This window comes from Jaculus jaculus, chromosome 12 (assembly GCF_020740685.1).
Source record: "Jaculus jaculus isolate mJacJac1 chromosome 12, mJacJac1.mat.Y.cur, whole genome shotgun sequence".
NCBI classification, from domain to species: Eukaryota; Metazoa; Chordata; class Mammalia; order Rodentia; family Dipodidae; genus Jaculus; species Jaculus jaculus.
Window position 1 is genome coordinate 111654449 of NC_059113.1, and position 25059 is coordinate 111679507.

Here is a 25059-nt window from a genome sequence, read left to right on the forward strand (position 1 = left end):
CCTCGAGTTGCCTGTAAGGTCTGCATGCAACTCAAGGTGTTCCAGGTTAGGAACCACAAATGAGAGAGAACAGGCAGCATTTGTCTTTCTGTGCTTGTAGGAGTTCACTTAGTATGGTCTGTTCCAATTCCATCTATTTTTCTACAAATTTCATTGTATAATTTTTCCATACTGCTTAGTAGAATTTCATTGTGTATGTGTATCACATTGTCATTATCCAATCATCAAAAGGACATATGAGTCCATTCCACTTTTTAGCTATTGTGAATTGATCAGTTATAAACATGGTTGTGCAAATATCTCTGCAGTGAAGAGTAGAGCCTTTAGGGTAGATTTCCAGTTGAGGAATAGCTGGGTCAGTTGGAAGCTCTATTTTCATCTTTTTCAGGAATTTCCATATTGATTCCCATAGTGGTTATGCAAGTTTACCCTCCCACCAGCAGTGAGTAAGGGTTCCTGTTTCTCCACATCCTCACAAACATTTATTGTCATTTGATTTTTTTAATGATTGCATCCTGACAGGAGTAAAGTGGAATCTCATAGTTGTTTTAAACGGCATTTCCCTGATAGCTAGAGAGGTTGTACATTTTCTTAAGTGAGTATTATCCACTTGTATTTCTTCCATGGAGAATTCCCTATTCAGTTCTCTGCCTCATATTTTTGAGTGGCTTATTTGTTTTTGTTTATTGCTTAGCTTGCAGATTCAAGATATTAGGCCTCTGTCATTGGTATAGTTGTTAAAGATTTTCTCCCATTCTGTGGGTAACCTGTTGACTGTGTTTATGGTATGTTTTTCTGTACAAAAGCTTTTTAGCTTCATGATATCCCACCCATTGAATGATAATTTAATTTCCTGGGCTACTGTGGTATTGTTCAGGAAGTCTTTTCCACTCCTATGTCATGGAGAGTTTCCCTTAATTTTTCCTCTAGCCAATCAAGAGTTTCAGGTCTTATGTTCAGGTCTATAATCCAAGGGATTGATTTTCATACATGAGAGGTGTAGATCTAGTTTCTTTTTTTTTTTTTTTAACTTGTGATTATCCAATTTGACCAGCATGATTTATTGAAGATGCTATCCTTTCTCCAATGAATGTAATTGCCTCCTTTGTCAAAGAACAAGTAGCTATAGTTGCTTCAGATAAGGGCTGGGTCTTCAATTCTCTACCACTGGTCTACATGTCTGCTCTAATGCCAGTGCCATGCTGTTTTTGTTACTGTAGCTTTGTAGTATAGCTTTAGATCAGGTATAGTGATACCTACAGAAGTGTTTCTTTTACTGAGAGAACTTCCATATAAATTCCATTCCATATAAATTTTATGATTACTTTTTCTATCTCTGCAAAGAATGATACTAGGATTTTTTTATTGGTATTACATTGAATCTCTACATTGCTTTTGGTAATAATACCATTTCCACAATATTAATTCCACCAATTGAAAAAAGTTCTTTCCATCTACTTGTATCCTCCTCAATTTCTTTCTTGTTTTTTATGTTTTCAGTATATATGCTTTTTACCTACTTGGTCAGTGCTATTCTAAGGTATTTGACTTTTTTTGTGGCTTTTGAAAATGGGACAGCCTGGCTGATTTCTTTTTTTATATAATTTTATTTTTATTTATTTTTTTAAAATTTTTATTAGCATTTTCCATGTTTATAAAAAAAAATATCCCATGGTAATTCCCTCCCACCCCCCCACACTTTCCCCTTTGAAATTCCATTCTCCATCATATTACCTCCCCATCTCAATTGTTGTACTTACATAGATACAATATCAACCTATTAAGTACCCTCCTCCCTTCCTTTCTCTTCCCCTTATGTCTCCTTTCTAACTTACTGGCCTCTGCTACTAAGTATTTTCATTGTCATGCAGAAGTCCAATCATCTGTAGCTAGGATTCACATATGAGAGAGAACATGTGGCACTTGGCTTTCTGGGCCTGGGTTACCTCACTTAGGATAATGCTTTCCATGTCCATCTGATTTCTTTCTTTATATATTTATCTATCTTATATATATGAAGGCTACTGATTTTTGTGTGTTGATTTTGTATCCTGCCATTTTGCTGAAAGAATTTATCATCTTATAAGTTTTATGGTAGACTCTTTCAGGTCACTTACGTATAGGATGATATCATCTGCAAATAGGGCTAGTATGACTTCTTCCTTTCCAATTTGTATGTCTTAGATCTTTTTCCTGCCTTATTGCTTAAGCTAGGATTTCCAGTACTATGTTGAAGAGTGGTGATGAGAGTGGACACCCCTGTCTTGTTTCCTATCATAATTTGAGCTCCTTGAGTCTTTCCCCATTAAGTATGATTTGAGGTTTAGATGCTTTGTTTATAACCTTTATTATGTTGAGATATAAACCTTCCATGCCTAGTCACTCCAGCGTTTTGATCTTGAAATGATGTTGTATTTTGTCAAAGGCCTTCTCTGCATTTGTTGAAATGCTAATGTGATTTTTGTGATTAAGTATATTTATATTGTGTATTATATTAATTGATTTCCATGTGTTAGACCATCCTTGCGTGCCTGAGATGAAGCCAGCTTGATTGAGGTAGATGACACTTTTGATGTATTATTTTCTTATTTTTTTTGTTTATTTTTATTGATTTATTTGAGAGCAACAGACAGAGAGAGAGAGAAAGAGGGAGAGAGAGAGAGAGAGAAAGAAAGAGAGAAAGAGAGAGAGAGAGAGAGAAGAGTGGGCACCAGAGCTTCTTAGCCACTGCAAGCAACCTCCAGACACATGCACCCCCTTGTGCATCTGGCTAATGTGGATCCTAGGGAATCAAGCCTTGAACCAAGGCCCTTAGGCTTCACAGACAAGCGCTTAACCACTAAGCCATCTCTCCAGCCCTTGATGTGTTTTTGAATTTAGCTTGCAAGGATTTTGTTTAGGAATTTTGCATCTAAGTTCATTAGGGATATAGGTTCACAGTTTTCTTTTCTTATTGTATTTCTATCTGGTTTTGGTATTAGAGTGATGCTGGCTTCTTAGGGGTTGAGGATTCCCTGTTCTCCAATTATGTGAAATAGCTTGAGAGAAAGTGGTTTCAGTTCTCCAATGAAGGTTTGGTGGAATTCTGCTGAGGATTCACCAGGTCCTGGACTTTTCCTTTGGGGGAGGTTTTTATTATATTTTCAATTTCCATGGATATGATGGGTTTTGTTAGATTTATGTGCTCTGGACTTAGTTTTGGTAGTTGATATGTGTCTAGGAATTGGTTTATTTCCACCATGCTATCCAATTTTGTGTCCTTATAATTCTTCAAATTTTATTGATCTCTGTTGTGACCTCTTCTTTTTCATTTCTAATTTTGTTAATTTGAGACTTTTTTTTCATTTGATAAAGTTGCACAGGGGTTTATCAATCTTGTTTATTTTTCCAAAAAAAAACAGCTCTTCATTTTTTCAATTTTATTGTTTGCTTAGTTTTCAATTCATTAACTCCTGCTCTGGTCTTAATTATTTTGTTATGTCTGGGACTCTTAGGGTAGATTGTTCTTGTTTTTCCAATGCCTTCGGGTGGATGGTTAGGCAATTAATTTGAGATCTGTCTTTGTTATGAAGGCATTTAGTGATAAAAATTATCCCATTAGGAATGACTTCATTGTGTTCCATATGTTTTGGTATGTTATATTTTCATTATCACTCAGTTCAAGAAATTTTACAATTTCTTTATAATTTCTTTGCATGACCCATTTATCGTTTAATAGTGTGTTCTGTCTCTAGGAGCTGGTGCAAATTCTCTTGCTTCTCTTGTTGTTAATTTCTTGCTTTATAGCATTGTGGCCTTATATGATGCAGGAAGTTGCATGTATGTATCTTCCTAAAATTATGGAGGCATACTTTATATCCCAATATATGACCTATTTTGGAGAAGTTTATGTGGACTGCTGAGAAAAATGTATATTCTGAAAAATTGGGGTGGAATGTTCTGTAGGTATCTGTTAGGTCTAATTGATCTATGGTGTTATTAAGATCTGTTGTTTTCCTGCTTGGATGATCTGTCTAAAGATGAAAGTGGGTTATTGAGGTCCTGTACTATGATGACATTGGCATTTATTTCTGATTTGTTGTCAAGTTGGTTTTGCTTTATAAAATGTTGTGCACCAGTGTTTGGTGCATATCTGTATCCTCTTCCACATCATTCCTTTGATGAGTAAAATGTGGTCTTCTTTGTCCTTTTCAATTACTTTTGGTTTGAAGTCTATTTTGTCATATATTAATATAGCTACACTCACCTGTTTCTTATTTCCATTAGCTTGGAAAATCATTTTCTATCATTTCTTCCTCAGGAGGTATCTTTAAAGGTGAGGTAAGTTTCTCAAAGGCAGCAGATTGAAGGGTCCATTTTGCTGATCCATCCTGTTAGGTTGTGTTTGTTTATAGGTGAATAATAATATTAATATTTATGATTATAACTATAATGTTTGATTTAATCTCTGTCATGCTGGAGGGTTTAAGGGGTTTGGTGCTTTGAACTTTTCATGCCTGCTATTCTTTTCATTATCATGCTTGCCCTCTTATAAGCTCTTAAGGTTGGTAGTTCTACTTTTCCGTGTGGAATATTTCCTGAAGTATTCCTTGTAGATTTGGCTTTATGTTCATATAATCAGAGCTGGATTTTGTCATGGAAAATTTTTATTTCGCCATCTATTGCGATGGATAATTTCACTGGTACAACAGTTTATGTTGGAAACCACAGGGTTTTTTTTGTTTGTTTGTTTGTTTGTTTTGGCTTTGAAGTGCCCCATTCCAAGCCCTTCTGGCTTTCATAGTTTCCACTGAAAAATCTGAGGTGACTCTGATGATATTGCCTTTGTACATAATGAGGATTTTTTCTCTCTAGCTGCTTTTAACACTCTCTCTTTTTTTGACTGCTTAGAGTTTTAACTGTGATGTGCCTTGGGGAGTTTCTTCTTTGACCCTTTCTGTTTGATGCTCTGTGAGCTTCTTCTATCTTGATAGTCCTCTCTTTTGCAAGGTTGGGAATATTTTCTTCAATAATTTGTTGAATATGGGGGCTGGAAAGATGGCTTAGAGGTTAAGACCTTGCCTGTGAAGCCTAAGGACCCCAGTTCAAGGCTCTAATCCCCAGGACCCACATAAGCCAGATGCACAAGGGGACACATGTGTCTGGAGTTTGTTTGCAGTGGCTGGAGGCCCTGGGGTGCCCAGTGCCCATTCTCTCTCTCTCTCTCTCTCCCCCTCTTTCTGTCACTCTCAAATAAATAAATAAATAAATAATAATTAAAAAATTATAATAAGTTGTTGAATATGTTCTCTATGCCTCTGGCCTGGATTTCTTCCCCTTCTGGTATATAAAATAAACCCATGGTCCAGATGTTTGGTCATTTTGGGATATCCCACAATTCCTTCATATTATATTCACATGGATTTGAACTTTATCAAAGTTTTTGGACTCCTGATCAGTTTCTTCTGTCTGGTCATCCCAGTTCAGGGTTTCTGTCCTGCACTTGATTGACTCTCTTAGTGAGGGCTTCTAGAGATGCTTTGAAAAGATCTACTTGACTTTTTGTTTTCTGTTGTGTTTTTTTCTGCATCATGTACATCTTTTCTTGAAGTCCAATTTCAGGTAGAGGTTTGATTTTCTTGATGCTTCCTGGAATTCATTTTTGCATTTGATCATGTCTTCATTAAGCTTAATCAGCTTACTGTCGAGATCCTCTATTTGTTGACTCATCTTCAATTTGTTTCTCTTTTCCTGAAGTCTCTCAGGTTTTCTTCAATTAAGTTAAGCCTGGAGATGGTCTGTGTGCATTTCATTTATGAGATTGTTGGTTTTTTGATGATATGTTTCTAGTTCTGCAATTCACTTGGTCAGGTTCACAGGGATTTGACTTCTGTTGCTTCCTCTTTGTTTTCATTAGAGGCTTCCATTGTGGTACTAGGCATCCTTGATGGAAATGTCTCAGTTTGCTGGCTTTCTTTGTGTGTGTGTGTGTGTGTGTGTGTGTGTGTGTGTGTGTGTGTGTGTTGGGGGTCTACCTACCTCTGGGTAAAAGTCTTATTTTATTAAGGAGGAAGAAAGTATTTATCCTTATAAGTTCATCAGTGAGCTGTTTTAGGTTTGAATTGAATTGGAGTGGGATTGGGTAATAATTGCAGATGCACAAATTGTAGAGATCGCAGGTGCACCAGCAGCTCTTGGCTGGTAGCTGATAGGAAAGCTGTTTTGGAGGTCCAGAATCTCTTCAGCACATTGTTACAGCTATGCTTTGCCTGTGGGGCTCACTATGATCCCTGTCTGGGGAAGAAGTAAGGTGTCAAGAAGGCAGTGGGGATGCCTGTTGGAAGATGTAGGTGGCAGGGGGTAAGGGGAATGTTGGAGCTGGGTTGCATGGACCAGACCTGAATTATGGCCCATGGAGGTAGCTTGTTTGGAGGCATCATTCTGTGTAACTGGTGGGGCAGGAATGTGGGAATGTAAATGGTGGCTTGAGGAATGGCTTGGCACCAATTAAAGAAGGTGACTGAGGCTGGAGGTGAGTTCACCTTTGTCTACCTGTACCCAGGAAGCAAGCTTTCCTGTGCAGTTCCATGCCCCAAGTGAGCACTTCTTCTGTGACTGCCTGTTCCCAGAAAGCAGGATTTCTCCCTCTATTAATTCTTTATTAAAGGTAGGAGAGAATCCAAATCTTGGGGTTCATAAATTCTGTGTGATCCCTCCTGAATCCCCAAATTCTGTATCAACAACACATATGGGAATCCACTGGTTCACTTCCTGCCTCACCAGAGAACAAGAAGCCAAAGCTACTCTCGCTGCACATGCATGTAGGGTCCCAGCCACCCCACACCAGCAGTAGGGGAACCAGGAGCAGGGAACATGAGCCAATGCCTGCTTATGCTTTAGGATTGTAGGGTCCAACCAGCCCCATACCCTTCAAGGGGCACGGCAAGCCAGGAAACCCAAAGCTCAGACTTATTCACTCCACAAGTGCAAGGGACTTTTTCATTTTTTTTTTTTTTTTGTCTCGCTCTAGCTCAGGCCAACCTGGAATTCACTATGTAGTCTCAGGGTGGCCTCAAATTCATTGTGATCCTCCTACCTTTGCCTCCCGAGTGGTGGGATTAAAGGCATGTGCTACCATGCCCCATGACTTTTTCATTCTTAAGTATATTATTTTTAACTTGAAAGTTAAGTAAAGTTTCCAAACATGTTGCGACTGAATTTATTATAAAAAGAATGTTTATTTCCATGAAAAGTTTACCTGAGTGTACACTTGAACTTTATTTTAAATACTCTGAAATTCAATTGCCTAAAAGATAAACCAGTAAAGATTCTAGGTCATGGGTAAGAGAACAGAGAAGGAAAAATGTAGTTTTTTGTTTCAAGAACCAATTTTTGCATAGAGTTATTTAATTGATTAAGCTTTTGGTAATCATTAACATGTATAACTAAGCAATTGGTTATAAACAACTACAATTTTACTAGTAACAGCAATGAGGCTAATGGGGACATTCTCTTTACAGAAATTAAGCTGAAAAAATTAAAGGAGGTCAGAATTTGCAAAGTTGAACTTAAAGATTAGTATTTAATATGAACCATATAAATGTTATCAGTTGCCAGAAGAATGGCATCCAAGGCTATAATTAAATCACCTGATCTTTATAATGTTTAGTATTGATAGCATGTTTCATAAGGATATTTTCTTTAATGGGTGGATTTTAATCAAAGTACATGATGTGAGAGATAGAGCTCACTTTAAGTTAATAAAGTATTGCATACAGTTTTTATATTTAAAGCTAAAAGTAATTTCTTGGCATTTTTTAGTACAGGTACTTACATGTATGTAAGCTATAACTTTCATCAAAATTCTCCAAGAACAAAGGTTATTTTTAAATTATTATTTTGTCATGCTATGGTAAATTTCCATTTTATAAAGGTCTGGGTAATGAAATTGTTCAGTTTTAATCTCTCCTTTGTAAATATCTGGGTGTTTTTTTCCTCTTAACTGAAAGAAAGAAACAATTCTTTTATTTATTTTTTTATTTCCTTAAGGTCAAGGCCCTTCACTTATATTTTTAGACCCTATATAACAATGGGCCAGGTTTTGCATATAATATGTGTTCATACTAAGGATTAGTTATCAATTTTATAACAATTACTTAGTGGGTACTAGAGTTTTAAAACATGAAAGATAAAATTACTAAACTATATGCATGTTGATTCCTTTCTAAGGTTATAGATTAATCACCGCTAAACAACATTGCCCCAAAAGTTTTGATCCTGTTTTTAATCAATGGAAATATGTGCCAACAGAACATAATAAAGTTTCACTAGTATATTTTACAAACTGAGAGTACACGTTAGCTGGATTTTTATTGTAAGAGGACAATGCAGAAGGGCACAAAAGGGGCTGGACTGAGGGACGTGGAGACAGAGAGGATGGTGCAGTGCAGGGCAGAAGATGGATGTTGTATTTAGTTGCAAAGCTATGATGAGCCTCCCAAAGTTTCACAACAGAGATATGACCATTTTTGCAATTTAAGGTAAATATTTATGACAGATTATAATTGGATGAGTCAGGAAATAGCAACACTCAGTAGGACATTAAGTAATTCTTGACATGAAGAATGAGTGAACTAGGGTGGAAGCTTCAGAATGACAAGTGGACATAGTGAAGTACACTGTTGGATGGCAGTGCTGGGCCTGCTTTACCTAATTATCTGCACAAGACTTTTTACAAGAAAATAGGCATCTAGGATAGATAGAAAAGGTTCACTCTTAGCTATTGCACTGCTTAGCAGAAATAATAGTCAAGACAGTGATGGCTGAGAAGAGTAAAAGAATTTGATGTTTGAATACAATTTATGCCTTGCATGTTTGTAAGGCTTAAAAAGGGAGAAGTTTTCAACTTAGTACAGATGAAATAGTACAAATGAAAATATTATTCATCTATTTGCTAAGCTTCTTAGAACACTTTAATTAAGACCATTCATCCACTTATCCTTCATTTTTATTTATTTAACACATTTCCTGGGTGCTGATTATGTTTCAGTTACTGATCTTGAGATCATGAACCAAAAAGCAAATAGACCAAATAACCTATATTAAGGATAGATACCAAAGTCTCCACTCACAAGGAGCTAAGATTTGAGGCACTGGAGTATAATTGGGTGTGTTGGGAAAGGAAGGACTCCAGCTGTAAACAAGTAAATATACAAGTAAAGGTATTCATAGGTACCCTGTAGAAAATAAAATAATGTTATGTGATAGAGGTATACCTTTGATTGGCTCTGTTTATGCATTATACTATTGTAGACAGATAAAAATTTTACAGGTGTCATGGTATCATTAAAAGAAATGCCCATGTTTGTGAGTAACTAGTTCTTCCCAAATATTTACAAAGGGGAAAGGACTTTGTCTATGTAAGCTAGAAATTTCACTTGCCCTAAATTCCTTAAAGCAAAAGCAATCTTAAAGGAGTAAATTATAAAGATTAAATCTTAGAGTATAGTGAAACTTCATAATGGCCACTCTGTTGTCTATCCTAAACAATTTGCATTGGTTTCTAACTCAGAAGATTTTTATGTACCTAAGCAAAACTGACATAGTAGAATACAGGCAAGAAGCAAGAAAGAAATCTTAGGTCTGGGTATATAATTTAGCAGTTAAAAGCACTTGCTTGCAAGCCTGATGGCCCAGGCTCAATTCCCCAGTACCCACATAAAGATGCACAGTAGCACATGCAACTGGAATGTGACTGCAGTGGCAAGAGGTCCTGGTGTTATGCCCATATTCTTTCTCTCTCTCTTCTGTCTCCTTTACAAATAATTTTTTTAAAAATTAAAAAGAAAGTATCCCTAGGAGTTATGTCATAGAATAATGCCACAGATAATCTTCAACCAACTTCTCTCTTTGTAGTCTTCCCTGCTGGCATTCTGCAGCCCCCTTTCTTTAGTGCCAAGCAGTCCAATTCATTGAACTATGGGGGCATCGGCATGGTCATAGGACATGAAATCACACATGGCTTTGATGATAATGGTAAAGTACAGGTGATATTTTCCTTTGGCTAATGTATATCTCATAAATTTAAGAGATAAAATTTATGATTACAAAGCTACCATAATTATATATTTATTTATTATACAATTGACCTAAGGTTTACTGTGTTTTTGGTATTCTCTTTAAAACTGTTTCCTAAAAAAGAAAAAAAAAACATCAAAATTTCATAGTTAAGTGAGATTGAGGATGTAGGTAAGTTGGTAGAGTGCTTGCCTAGCATCCACAGACTTCTGGGTTCAATTCCCAGCACCTAATAAACTGGATGTGATGGGATATACACTTATAATCCTAGTACTCAGGAGATGAAGGAAGAATAAGAAGTTTCAGGTCATCCTTGGTTATGTAATGAGTTTGTAACTAGCCTGAAATACTTGATGCCCTACCTCAAACCCTTCCCATCCAAGAAAAATTGGAACATGAGGGCAAGAGAAGGTCTGAGAGACAGCAGTGATCCCCAGAACCTGCAGGTTAGCACAGCCACATGCATCTGAAAACCCAGTCCTACAGCAGAGCTCAGACCTCAGAATTTGGGGAGCTAGTGAAAAACATGATAATCTTCAGGATCAGTAATGTGCTCCTACTCAAAGAATAATACCCACAGAAGAGTGATGAAGCAACTGAAGTTTTGCTCTGGCCATCATAAGAAAGTGCATGGGTACATACACATACATACATCACACACATCACACAGACACACACAAAGCATTTTATAGACATAAGTCAAAGAGAGAGAGAAAAAAATAGAAGTGATAACAGGAGATACATAAAGAGATAATAGTTGAAGCTATCACAAATTTTAGTTTACAAGTGGAAAGGAACAATGAAGAGAACAATAATAAGAAAATAATTAGTCATTAAGTAGGCACAACTCTAGGAAGCCAGGAAGAGGAAAGGAGACAGGAGGGTACCATCTTTTAAAAAGACTTACTGAGTTCTAGTAACTCAATTAAGCTATGCAGTAATCTTAACAAGTAGTTACTAACGCTACTTCCATTTTGCAAGTGGGAACAAATAGAGGTGTATGAAACGTTTATGCAATGTTAAGAAGCTAGAATTGATGTAACCCGCAATGTCAAAATATATAAAATATATAAGTACAAGCAGAGTTCCAAAATGTTTAAATTTTTCAGGAAATCTGCAGGAGAGAAAAGACTCTCTCTTTGTATATATAGTAGTATAAAACAATGAGTCAGTATTAAATGACCAGTCATAGGATACAAAATTAATGCCCCCCAAAAGTTGATCTTTTAAAGATTCAGAATATCAAATTAAACAATCTTGGTTCTGGTGGAAGACATTCAACAGAACAAGGCATGATTTAAGGAGTGTTTATCTGCTGTCCTCATCTGCAATATCAAGACTATATCAGTAAACAAAATTCTGGCAATCCAGGTTTCCCACAAAAATCAGAGCAAAGATAAAGAAGGATGGCCATTTCTGTTATCTGCCTCATGTCCTAGTCACCCACATAGCAGTATTTCAGTTCTTTTCATTTTAAATTACAGATATCATGTTGAGATTGTTAGATTATATGTCAATATTCCTGTTCTGATATCATATTATAGTTTTGAAAAATGTTACTGTTGGGGGTTGGGAGAGAATATACAGAAATTTTGCCGCATTACATCTTATAACTATATGTCAGCCTACATTTATTTCAAGAATTTTAAGTACAAAAAGCAAATAATAAAAACAATCTTATCTTTATTGTAATGAGTTTCCATTTAACTTCACTAAATATATTACAGGCCGCAATTTTAACAAGGATGGAGACCTTGTTGACTGGTGGACTCAACAGTCAGCAAATAATTTTAAAGACCAATCCCAGTGTATGGTGTACCAGTATGGAAACTTCACCTGGGACCTAGCAGGTGGACAACAAGTATGACATTAGCATTCTCTAGAAAAGCTTTGATACAGACAATCATAATTGAATCATCAGTGCTTTACTTGACAACCCTAACAAATGATATTCTTTTTTTTAAAAAAAAAATAGCTCAATGGACTTAATACCCTGGGAGAGAACATAGCTGATAATGGAGGTATTGGCCAAGCATACAGAGTGAGTAATAACATTTCATCCCCATTTGATTAATGGGAATATTCATGTATCATATTTAACTATTCATTTAAAGCCTTTACAAAAGCCACAGATAAACAATAAGTAAGGAATAGAAATGGGAAATATAGAGGAGAAAGACTAAATATGCTAATTTATAAGGCTTAGTATAATGTGTTAGAGATGAATGCCATTATATTAAATTTTCAAAAGTCCAAGGAGAAAAGAAGCACTGCATATTACATTGAAAGAGATGAAGAAAACCAGGCATGGTGGCACACGACTTTAATCCCAGCACTTGGGAAGCAGAGGTAGGAGGATCGCTGTGAGTTTGAGGCTACTCTGGGACTACTACATAGTGAATTTCAGGTCAACTTGGACTGGAGTGAAACCCTACTTCAAAAAACCGAAAAAAAAAAAAAAAGAAAAGAAAGAAATGACAAGATGTATATAATTCAGTGGGAAATACACGATATTCTTAAGAAACACTCTGATGTATATGTTTAGAACAGACATCTCAGGGAAAGATTTTTAGAAACCTTTATCACTATGAGGAATGGAACCCTCACTTTCCCAGAAAGTGAGGCAGCATGTGGGACTGATAACCAGCATAAAATACAGGGATCATGATTAAATCATACTCTGTTTACAGTGACATGGCTCTAGCATGTGGCCTTTTAGGTGGCATAACTATTCCACTCAGAGAACTGCTATCATTGGAATATCCCCTGAGTCACCTTTAGCCTTCCATTCATTTTTTCCTATAAAACAAGTCCTTTTTCAGAGCTTTGCTTTATTTTTAGCACTATTTTAGTTGCTGGAAGCATAGCAACATGTCCTCCATTTTATGATCTGAAGAATAACTAAAGGATTATTTAAATGAATGCCATGTGTGCAACAGAAAAGAGAAAATTCCACAGGAGTAGCATTATGCCTTTGAAAGAAACAAAGAGTGACTCTTTACCTTGAAGTAACCCACATGTGAGAAAATGATCAGAGCCTACTTGAGATAATAGAAAGTATAAGGTGTCCATGAGGTCAAACCATCTTCCTCAAAGATGGAATGGATAGAGCATTTATGGAGTAGATAATGATGTAGGGTTATCTGTTCAGCATGGGGATGTTTGAGGTAAAGAGGAAGAGAACATTTGTGATTATGTCAGTAAAAGAAAAGCCTCACAGTAGTGTAGAGAATGGAGAGACTTGCAGTGTGGCAATAAGAAGGGATGATGATCAAGTATGAGGTATGAAAGACATCCATATAAAGACTTCTAAAAGCAAAAAAAAAAAAAAAATCCCATCCCATTACTGGAGGATAATAAAGATTGCTGCTACTTTGAATGCTGGGTAATTAACTTTTTGTTTCACTGAATGGCAGATATTGTGCATTTTACCTCTTTAGGTGCTAGATATTTTTGTTTTACTATAAATGGCCTTGAGGGTTTTTTGTTTGTTTGTTTTTTCTAGGACATAGATTCCTGGAAATGGTTTGCTCCCTTTCGGTCTTGTTTGTACAACATGTTAGTTAGGACTGGGATAGTGCTCAATTTAGGAATATTTAATTGAGGTAAAACTATACTACGTGACTCTCAAGTATTCCCATTCATGTACTGCAGGACTGTTGTCCTATTTTTTAGGATCTTTCCCTAGCATTAGTTTATTCACATATCTCTAAATGAGCATGAAACTTACTACTTGAGGGAGGTGGACTACAGTATTTGAAGTCTGCTTTACCAACTTCTTTTCCTCAATACCTTGTCTCTGTTGTCACCAAACTGTCAACTCAAAGACCCTCAGATTTCTACCTCATTTCCCCTACCTTATCTATAACATACACGTCATGAAAAATAACCTGAGCCAATTATAAAACTTCCTTTTTTGTTTACTGTCTCTCAGGAATGTCTACCTTTATGCCATATTTCAAGTGTCGTGCAAATCATTGTTTCATATAATTGATCCATCATTTAGTTGTTTCAGCAAACTGGTAAACCCAGTCTCTGTCACTCCATCTGGAATGGAAGGGGCAGATATCAGCATTTACCACTCTTGGTCACTTTAGGATGATTCTTCTATACAGCTGAACTGAAAATAATTGCTACAAAAATTTATTGTAACTTTTAGTTGTTGGGTGCTCTGTAGACATACTCACAGAGAGTTCAGTATTATAATAATAAAGCAATTTACATTTGTACACATATGAGAATATGTGAATTCTTTACATAAAGTACCTTGCACCTCTACTAGATTGTGAACTCCCTTGGAGGGAGAAGGCATTATCCTTCCCTGTGTCCCTAGCATCTTTACATAGTAAAAGTTCAGTAAATCCTTGTCCATGGTGAATAGAAGGAAGTGAAACACATTCCTGGTCAACTTTCTTAACATATCTCAGGAAGATTTTTTGTCAATTCCTTTCTTATACATATGAAGTAGAATAAAGCTACACTTCTTTCAATAGTGTATATAAATTTTTAAGGATTCCGAATATTTTCTGATGTTCAAATTGCCCAAATTCCTTCCTCCTAGTGTAATCTGGAGTTAGCCTTTTTTTTTTCCTGGATTGAGGGGACCTGAGTAGTTGCCTATCCTTAACTTTAGATTAAGACAGTAGGCCTTTAAGGGATCTTACGAGAATCCCTTGACTTGGCAAGAATCACTCAGACAATCTGATGTAACTAAGCTAAATATAGCAATTGCAGATGACTTGGCAATCCATTCCTCCACCTGGCTGGACTTACCCATCTATCCATAGAACAATATTAAGGTAAGATTTTCATCATGTGTTTTAAGTCATTCATTCATTCAACTGACATTTATTGATCATCTGACATGTGCCAGACTCTTGTCATCCACTAATCAGTCTCTAATTCTTTACAGAGCATTTTGACACATTTTAGTTTTCTTCCTTATCCCTGAAAGAGTTTCAGGTTGCCACATCTAAATGTATTATTATAGTGATTTTACTATAAAAGCTCAATTACATAGTTACATGGTCTTCACAGAGAATTATATATAAACTCAAGAATTATAAACATTATGTTTCTTTTTTACTAATCACCTAGGCCTATCAGAATTATGTTAGAAAGAATGGTGAGGAAAAATTACTTCCTGGACTTGACCTAAACCACAAACAACTGTTCTTCTTGAACTTTGCCCAGGTATTGCATCTTTATTGATAGATAAATATGAAAATCACTTTGAGTCATAATTTCACAGTAACTTAGATGTTGCATACTGAGTTTTCTTGTTTAAATCAATTGTGGGACAGCAATTGATTTGACTAATTTTAATTGTTTATAACAGAGTGAAAAATTATGTTCATCATAAATTACTATGTTCCTGGCACTTGTCATTGAACATTATTTGAAAAGTTAATGTGTTGAAGAATGCAGAATTCCAAATTAATTTTGCTTGCCCAAAACCTACTTATAAAAAAAATCCTTGATTAGAGTTGAACACATAGTTTTGCTTTGTCTATTCCTACCTCCAGGTGTGGTGTGGGACCTATAGGCCAGAGTATGCAGTCAATTCCATTAAAACAGATGTGCACAGTCCAGGCAACTTCAGGTATGTGGGTATGAGCAGTAATAAGTCTTCTCCAATGTTTATTTCATTGCTTGCACATTTTGAATGTGGAGTTTTCTTATTTTAATTATATAGCATTTGAAAATCTGGTGGGGTGGGGTGTGTGTGTGTGTGTGTGTGTGTGTGTGTGTGTGATCTTTCTGTATGTCAAAGATAGGACCTGCAGAACACTTCAGGTAATATTTACATAAGCATACATCAGGCTTATGTTTTACATATACATACACACACACACACACACACACCCTCAGCTCAGTGCTTAATTAATTCCAGAAAAGATGCTACCTTTAAATAGTCGTTTGATGGAAACTACTAGCTAGCAAAGCATAATTCCATGAAGCTGGGAATGTGAGTTCCAAATTCCAAAGAAAGACTTTTATTCAACATCAAGTAAACTTTTTACTAATTGGAGATTCTCCAACATTGACTGACCTTATCCCTAAAGCTCCAGGGGAGAGTGCATGGAAGCAGAAGTTAAAGAGTAGCCTATTGAGGCTGCTAGGGGAATGCTATACAGAATGGAAGAGTGGGTCAGAAGATGTCTAAAAAGTATTTACCAAATTAGAATACCTAAGATCAAGAGACTGAAAAAACATTACTCTAAGCAACATTAAAATGTTGCATTCCAGGTCCTTGTATATTTAGTTTGAGAACTGATTTGTTCCCCAATGCTATGCCTTTCCCAAGTAATGTAACATTTGAATACCCATTTGATAATCAACAATTCCTCTAAGCTGAGAATGTCTGAAGAAATTTGAGAACAAAAAACAAGTATAATACTAAGATTTTTAAAGCCCTATCTAAAATGAATGTGGATATATCACCTAGATCATTCACTACTGGGTGGGTGGGGGGGGCAATCACATTCAATTTTAAAGCAATAAAGTAGGATATTTAAATATTTTAAACATGAATGAATGCGCTGTCTTTGTTCTAGTATCATCATGTTCATTATCATCACCATATAGTGTTTTCCTTAGCTAATCTTTAAACCTTCTTTCAACAATTGTTTGTGTACATTTATTTTCCATGTAATGTGTGTTAAATTTAGACTTGCTGATAGATCCCCACTAATTGTTTCTTAAAACATGTGGTGACTTATATCAGATGTCCTATTTAAATTCATGTGTTTTGAAGACTTAGTCCCAAGTTGAGACAATTTGGGAGATTCAGCCTTGCTGGCAGGAGGTGTTTCTGGGGAAAAGGCTTAGGGATATTATAGTCAGCTCCTGCTTGTCAGAAATTGGCTCACTCTGCTGCTATTTTCCACCTGCTGTGTCAAGGAGATAATGTTTAGCCCCTGCTCTATCATCTTTCCCCTGCCATCACAAAGTTTCCCCTTGACAAACCAAATTAAAAAACTTTGCTCCAGTCAGCTGGTTGGGTGCTTTGTCCCAGCAATGAGAAGGTAAATACCACAAAATGTAAGCAAAGAAAGTCATTGGATCAATTCCTGTCATGATTTATCCAAGAGACTTTTAGTGACATATATATTTTTTTAAGTTCGAGTCTCCCCCCTTTGATTTATAACACAGCAAAAAAGTTATTTTTTTGTTGACGTATTTAGGAGATAAATATATAAGAATGTGATTCTTAGGATAGAAGAGAACATTTATAAGCTCATACAAACCATTACACAATCTAATTTGTTAATTTTTTTCCTTCACTTTCCTATAAATTTACATAAGTATCCATAAAAACCTTGGTAGATGTAAGCAGTATCATTGAATTTGTACATTTGCCATCCTTGTGCACATTAATTTTGTGAGAAGTAAAATCTGCGTCATTTGAATATTGACACTATCTTACTTAACCAATGTGTTAAAATTTTCTTTGTTTATCTTACTATTCTTGCTTCTGCTTTTGCTGTTTTTAACCTAGTGACATCATTAAAAACTGTAATGTGAAAGATGGTTCATTCCTCAACCAGTGATGATGCTTTTTCAGTCTGAATTTGGGCTTTTTATTAGGGTTTTCTGCATGTTTGCCTCATTCTTACTAATAGCTATGTCTTATCTTTTATGCCTGTTTCGTGACATATAACATAAGAATTAAATTATCATGAGAGTTGATGGAGGACTAAGGTTAATGACTATATGTGCCTGCTACCTATATGTAATTAAAAATTATTTCTTCTAGGATTATGCTTAAATGAGAGACCTGGACAGAATAAAATGTCTTGAGAAATATTCATGGAATTTGTAATATTTCTGTACTAGCTTCATTTAGTGCTTTTTAAATATTTTTAATTTGTATTTATTTATTTGGAAAAGAGGGAGGGGGTAGACAGAGAGAAGAGAGAGAGAGAAGGATGGGCATATCAGGGTCTACAGCCCCATTCAGGGCTTTTTATTACTTATTTCTTCACCCCTGTATATTTTTGAATATCAGAAAATAATTATTGTATGTGATATGTATGTAAGCATATAACTCTCAATTATAAACTGAAATTAATATTTTATTGTAAATATTGAAATTAATTATATCTTTATGTTTTTGCCTTAATACAAAGATAACTCTTTGGCCGTTTTTTCATTCATAATAAAGGAAGTATGTGAGTATTTTTAAAAGCAAATGGAATGCCAGTATTTTGTCAAGGAAATTATTATTGTCTCTAGAGGTAATGGGAGGTTACATTTAGCTTTGGGAAAAAGCTACTTCCTGACTATTCAAAGTAAAACATATTTTTAAAGAGCTTAAAAAAATAACAGACATCGGCTAGAGAGATATAGCTTGGCAGTTAAGGTGCTTGCCTACAAAGCCAAAGGACTCAGGTTTGATTCCCCAGGACCCAAGTAAGCCAGATGCACAAGATGATGAATGCATCTGGAGTATGTTTACAGTGACTGGAGGCCCTGGTGCACCCATTCTCTCTTTCTCTGTCTATCTGCTTTTCTCTCTTTCTCCCTCAAATAAATAAAATAATTAAATAAATTATTTTAAAAAATAATAACAAGGCATTGAGTTAGTATTCAAAAGTGGTATTTTGTTGTTTATTCAGAAATAATACCAAATTAGAGAAGATTTATAACTCTATGCTTAAGTTGCTACAGCACTAAAAACAAATGAACAAAATATACTTGATATGATGATGAAATCTGTAAAACCAAACTTGTTATATCTAACCTATAATTGTTTTATTCTCCCTAACTAAATTCTACGCATTTTAAAGTATAGATTTAAAATCTTCAGCATTTAAAACAACAAAGAAAGAAATTGCATCTTTAATATGCTAAAATTTAAATGTATAAGTTGAATATTTCTATCTTTTTGGAAGCCCAGGTTTTGATTAGTGATCCATCTCACATTGCAGAATCATTTACCATATTAATATTTATTATATGATATATAAATGTGTTTATAAAGTTATTTAAGTATAATATTTCTACATAATATATAAAGGTCTGATAAACTTTTAGAAAAGGTCCAAATAAAATGATGTAACATTTAATTAAATTTCTTTGAAAATTGAGGTGGGGTCTCTCTATAATACAGTCTAGCCTTGAACTCAGTGGATCCTTCTACCTCAGGCTTCCAAGTGCTGTGATTATAGGTATGAACTGCTAAACCCAACTTAAATTAACCTTTAAAAAAGAAGAATCTTATAGGACTAACTTTTTATACCAAACAAGTAATGTTTTTATTCTTTCATGATATTTTCAACTAACTAATGTGGCTGTATGGTTTCTTCTTCTAAGTGAGTATACTCTAACTGCTCATTCCACTTAGTACAAGTGTTAGCATTGGTCCCTAACATTTTAAAAATATCAGAATGGATTTTGGTAAATTATGGAGAACTCCTGTTAGGGTCTATAGAAATTAAATGCTCAACATGGATTTGCTTTGAAAGGATCATGAACATCAGTTATGATGAATGGACAATTTGCTCACTCATGCATGGAGATAATTATATTTGTAGCAAAATTATTTGATTTTGATTTAAAGAAAATAGATTGTCAAAGAACCTATTAATTGCAAGAGGTTTATATAGTAACTCAAAAGTCCAGTTGATTTTTAGGCAGGAGTAGTCAAATGTATCCTAGGTCCAAAGATCCCTTCTTGGTTATGTGGATGTTAAAATTCCTGCCTCTTAGATGTTTGTAATAAGATGGATGGTCCATTTTTCTGTATAAGAAAGTAAAAATGCAAGTGAATCATCTGAACAGTCAGTGAAAGTTTTTTTTTAAGAATTCAATATTGTTTATTATTTTAAGTTTCATATTTATTTGCAAACAAAGGGATAGAAGAGAGACAGAAAGGGCACACCAGGGCCTCCAGCCACTATAAACGAACTCCCAAGGCATGTGCCATTTTGCAATCTGGCTTTACATGGATACTGAGAAATTGAACCTGGATCATTAGCATCAGTGAAAGTTTTTAACTTCTGTTATAAGAAATGCAAACACAGGATCGTTATAATTTTAATTTAGCATGAAATCATATGTCATATGTAATCTTAATGAAATATGTCCACATTTCTAGAGAAAGGAGTCATTGAGTTAGTAATGTATCCAGTTTTCAAAATGATTATTCATATCATGTACCCAAAGATTTAATGCTGTAAACATCACCAAACATCAATTAGTGGCCTGAGAAATTTAAGAAAACCCTGGTGTGTTGTCTTAATTATTCAGAATCAAATTATTTAGAAGTTTTAGGTGGAAAAAGAGGATGCAACAGAGCTGGTTAGCTGCATATACATTAGGATGTGTGTATTCAGAAATAACTCCCAATACATTCTTTCTTTGAGGTGTTTTTCATTTTTCAGAAAAATATAGATGTCATTAATTTGCACATTTCTATTAAAGAACTTGTTCCCATGACTAAGACACAATAAGGAGCAACATTTTTAATTAAATAAACCCAAAATGTATAGTTCCTTCACATATGCACTCTGTCAATCAGAGCATCTTTCCCAGAATGAATAATACCTCAACCACCATGATCATTGTCCCTTATTAGCACAAGGATTGAAATACACTTCAAAGCTCCTCTCCTACTGAAAAGTGGTTGAACCCAGATCCTAAGAAACATAGGCCAGTGAAAATTCTTAAATTTTAAGATTTTTATTTTGAGATAACTTATTGTCTAATAATCATCATAAGTACCCACTCCCCTCAGCTTCCTGAGTAGCTGGAATTACAAGTGTGTTCCACCACAGTCAGCTTCTTAAGACCCTTGAATCCCTACCTATCAGACATTCTGCCTATATTTATAAGATTGACTATGATATTCTTCTCCTTTTGGGGGCAACAAAAACTTATTTCTCACAATTTTGGGAGCTGAAATTATGAATTGAGGATGCCCACAAGTTATATTCTGGTGAAAGCTGCCTTTGGGCTTGCAAACTGCATATTTCTCATTGTATTCTCAGATACTTACTCTTGAACAGTTCATATATGAGAAATGGACACTTTAAAAATGATCAAATACAGATAAGCTCTAAACTTGTAGCAAAAGCTAGATGCAAGAAATTAAGTTTTAGTAGTTTTTCAATATACTCTCTTAGAACTATACAGGAACACAAAGTCATCACATGGAGCTAGAAATTAGGGGATACCCTGTAACTCCAGCCTACCATGGTCACTATGAGACCCTTGTATTCTGAGTGCACCATTTCAACAAGCTCTGCAACAGCCATGGGCTAACCTGTGAGTGGTTTCCCAGGGCCTTGCCTGGTGTTGTCATGCTGCCTGCAGGATGTACCAGCCTATCAGAGGGTCCCTCGGGGACTTGCCCAGCTTGGGAGGCATTCCTTGTCCTTCCTACAGTCTGCAGAACTGCAATCTACTCCTGTGCAGGCCAGTAGCCCCTCTCTCACATGGACTTTTAAGGTCCCTAGCTTTGACCCTACTTCACCCCAAACTTCCCACACACACCAGAAAGAATTTTAATCTTTAAGACTCCCTAAGTAGTTCTAAAAAGCAAACAGCCAAAAAGTTTATTACCTCCCTGTATATAGGGGAACTGGGGAGTAGGGGATGGAGACAGCATTGATGTGTTAATGGCTGACAGTGAAATAGTCCATAAGGATCTCTCTTTCCTTCTGTGAAAACAAAGGAATAAAATGCTGCCTTCCTCTTCTAGTGGTGTGTCCATAGTAATAAACAAACCCCAAGCAGTTTTTCCCTCATAATACTCTGCCTCCCCTTTGTGGAATTTCACTCAGCGTGTGTTACAAATGTGAACAAATAACTTTATTGGCTTTAAAGCTGTAACAGGGAGCAAGACAGCACTTTGCTCCCATAAAGATTATAGTCTAGAAAACTTGTGATAATTGCTTTATAGGAATAAGTAAGAAAGCACATGGGAGCTAATTTAGGTAGTGTTTAAAGATAGCCATCAAGGAGATGGTATATGAGGGTAAATGGTATTAGCCATGTGTTGTTGAAGGAATGATTTTTCTCAAGGAATGGCTTCAGCAGAGCAGGCTGGTGTATGGTTTGAGCAAATGTGGAACTGGGGGGAAATGCGCCATCTAGACTGAAGGTTATGGAAAGAACATATTAAGAGAATAATGGATTCTGACTTAACATTTCAAATTTCTGGGTGGAGAATGGGTAGAAGGAAGAAAGGTGAGATGTGTACAAGATCATATTACACATGCAAATGTCTCTAAATCAAGAAGCTTCCATCACCTGCTTCTGGTCTTCCCTTCATTTCAGAGTGCTTGCCTCCCAACTCAAGGTGAGGATGGTGCTGGCTCCAGCAAGAGAAGGGAAGGAGCTGGCTCAGGGCTGGTGCACTAGCATAACCTCTCCTCCTTTTAATGACCTGTGTCTTCCCTCAAATGTTGCTCAGTGCCAACAGTGGGTTAGATTGTTTTGTTTTACCCATTGGGGCCAGAGATAAGAAGAAGATGGCATTTTTCCAGCCCTTTCCAGTTAATCAGGATGAATCCAGCTTCTGATATTTAAGGAGTCTTTAAAACAAAAAGAAAAGAACTTATCTGTCTTCCCTGATAAATCAAATCAACCAATATTATGAATGTATTACATATGTTATTATGTAAATTTCAAAACACATTTTGTTTTGTTTTGTTTTGTTTTGTTTTTCGAGGTAACGTCTCACTCTAGCTCAGGCTGACCTGGAATTCTCTATGGTGTCTCAGCGTAACCTCGAACTCACAGCTATCCTCCTACCTCTGCCTCCTGGGTGCTGGGATTAAAGGCGTGCGCCACCACGCCTGGCTAGTTTCAAAATACTTTTAACAATCGATTTTATTCTCTGACCAAACTTATCTTGCAGAAACAATTTCAAATATGAGTAGCTTATTTGTTTCAAAAACACAAGTGAAATTGATATTAAACTATTAATTAATCTTTCTTTACAACATTATGATGTAGGTACTATTATTATTTGCATTTTGCTGATGAAAACAACTGAGAAGGCTTCAAACCCTGGGGACTGTCTCTAAATTCTGTACTCTTTACTCCTGCATTTTACTACCTCTCCACTTAAAAATTCTGCTCATGGGAAGAAATTAACTCATGATACCAGGTTTTTGTTGGGTTCCATTTCCTTTGAAACTTTGAATTCCAGATTCAGTCATTTGCCCTACCAGAGAAATTCCCATTGTAGAGTGGACTTGAGCATCAAATGCTAATTAGACGCTTTCTCTTTGCTTCCAGGATTATCGGGACTTTGCAGAATTCTGCTGAGTTTTCAGAAGCCTTTCACTGCCGCAAGAACTCATACATGAATCCAGAAAAGAAATGTCGGGTTTGGTGATCTTCACAAGAAGCAATAGTTCCATAGATGGCTTTCCAGCAGTATGCAAGTGGAAAATCTCCAGCTGTGCAAAATTGGGCCCTAGAAGTCTCATTGCAGTTACTTCAGGACAATTAGCACAAATGACAGCAAGTTAATGTAGAGGGAAATAGATTATTTTGGATACCATCTAAAAGAAGGAAGTGAAGGATTCTAAGCTCTGTCAAATCAATCATTTCACCATGTAAATAGTACTTCATTTCAAAACAGTATTACCATTCATTTCTGTTTCTCATAAGGTCTGCAAGTTTATTACTGTCCGTAGAGAACAGTGTTAAACACTTGAGGCCAGCAAAGGCTTAGCAGAGGGAGACAGGCAGTGCATACAGTTGGACACAAAAGCACTGAAATGGGATGAAAGTGTAAAACACATTCCCTAAGCATTTGTTTCACCTTAATTTGTAATACTAATTCTCCTTCCAAATTCTCTCAAAGAACTCTTACGCATACTGGAACTTTCAGACTTACACAATTTAAATTCATTTGGCGTATATCCATTCTTTATTCATTTGACTATTGTTTTAACCTCTCTTAAGGCAAAAAAGAATGCCTAAAACTATTTTGAGTTATACCTGCTATAGTAATTTTGAGATTTTTGAAGCCACTGCAATTTTCTAAGGAATTTCTTGCTTGTTCTCTCTCTTACTCTATGTAGCTATTTTTCTATCTATCTCTCAAAACTGGGTCTTTTTAAAGGATTTATAATAATGTATAAATAATTTTTATATAATTATTGACTACATTTATGACTGAGCAACTGTTATTATAGAAAATTATATTGGCATAGGACAAGATGAACAGTTATGAACAAATTTGTAAAATGATGTACAGATGAAAATTTGAGACTTTTTCAACTTATAAATCATATTAATGAAAAGCTTTAAGTACAAACTTTAGGGGTAAAAATTGCCATTGAACAGTTGTATAGAGATGTCCAATAGTTGTGGTTTACAAGCAATATTTTCAAGATTGAACCTATCTCCAAGGGTGGTTATGAAAGGGAAAAATTATATCTATGTAGCTTAATGAGTCCTTACCTTTCATCTGATAGAAATATTTTGATAATAAATTGAAGTTATGAGCCCTTTACCAAGCCTATGTGTATGCTGTCAAACCTGAGAAAGTCTGTTTCTGAGTAGAAATGGGAGGTCTATGGCAGACCTACTCCTGGAATTCTAGCTTGCATGGAGTTCTAAATAGGGACAATCTAGTCTATAATGGGAACATATCTCTCCAAGCTTCTATGTTACTTTCCTTCTTTTCTCTCCTTTCAGCTGATATAGGTTATTTCATTACCTGATTAAGATTTTACAAAAGAGGTGCATTTCCATAATACTTTCTTTTTTTCTAGCAAAGACGAAAATGAGAGAATTTCTATCTAAAATATTGAGACTCTGGTGTTGGTTTTCATGCAATTTAAAAATGACCATTTGGGACTGGAGAGATGGCTAAGCAGTTAAAGGTGCTCACTTGCAAAGCCTGACAGCCTGGGTTTGATTTCTTCATTACCCACACAAAGCCAGATGCATGGAGTGGCAAAAGTATCTGGAGTTCATCTGCAGTGGCAAGGACATTCTCATTCTCTCTTTGTCTCTGTCTCTCTTTCCTTGTAA

At 35.7% G+C, this 25059-nt stretch overlaps 1 protein-coding gene across 8 annotated transcripts in view; it reads left to right on the forward strand.

The window, feature by feature from the left end:
• The window catches only part of Mme (membrane metalloendopeptidase), a 103703-nt gene extending 79168 nt beyond the window's left edge, over nt 1-24535 (forward strand). For all 8 annotated transcript variants that reach the window (XM_045130793.1, XM_045130794.1, XM_045130798.1 and 5 more), the window contains exons 18-23: nt 9895-10014; nt 11784-11917; nt 12032-12097; nt 15154-15249; nt 15582-15658; nt 23308-24535. In XM_045130793.1, the coding sequence (XP_044986728.1) occupies nt 9895-10014; nt 11784-11917; nt 12032-12097; nt 15154-15249; nt 15582-15658; nt 23308-23407 (593 nt within the window). In that variant the 3' untranslated portion in view covers nt 23408-24535. The remainder of the gene's footprint in view (nt 1-9894; nt 10015-11783; nt 11918-12031; nt 12098-15153; nt 15250-15581; nt 15659-23307) is intronic.
• Nucleotides 24536-25059: the final 524 nt, after the last annotated feature.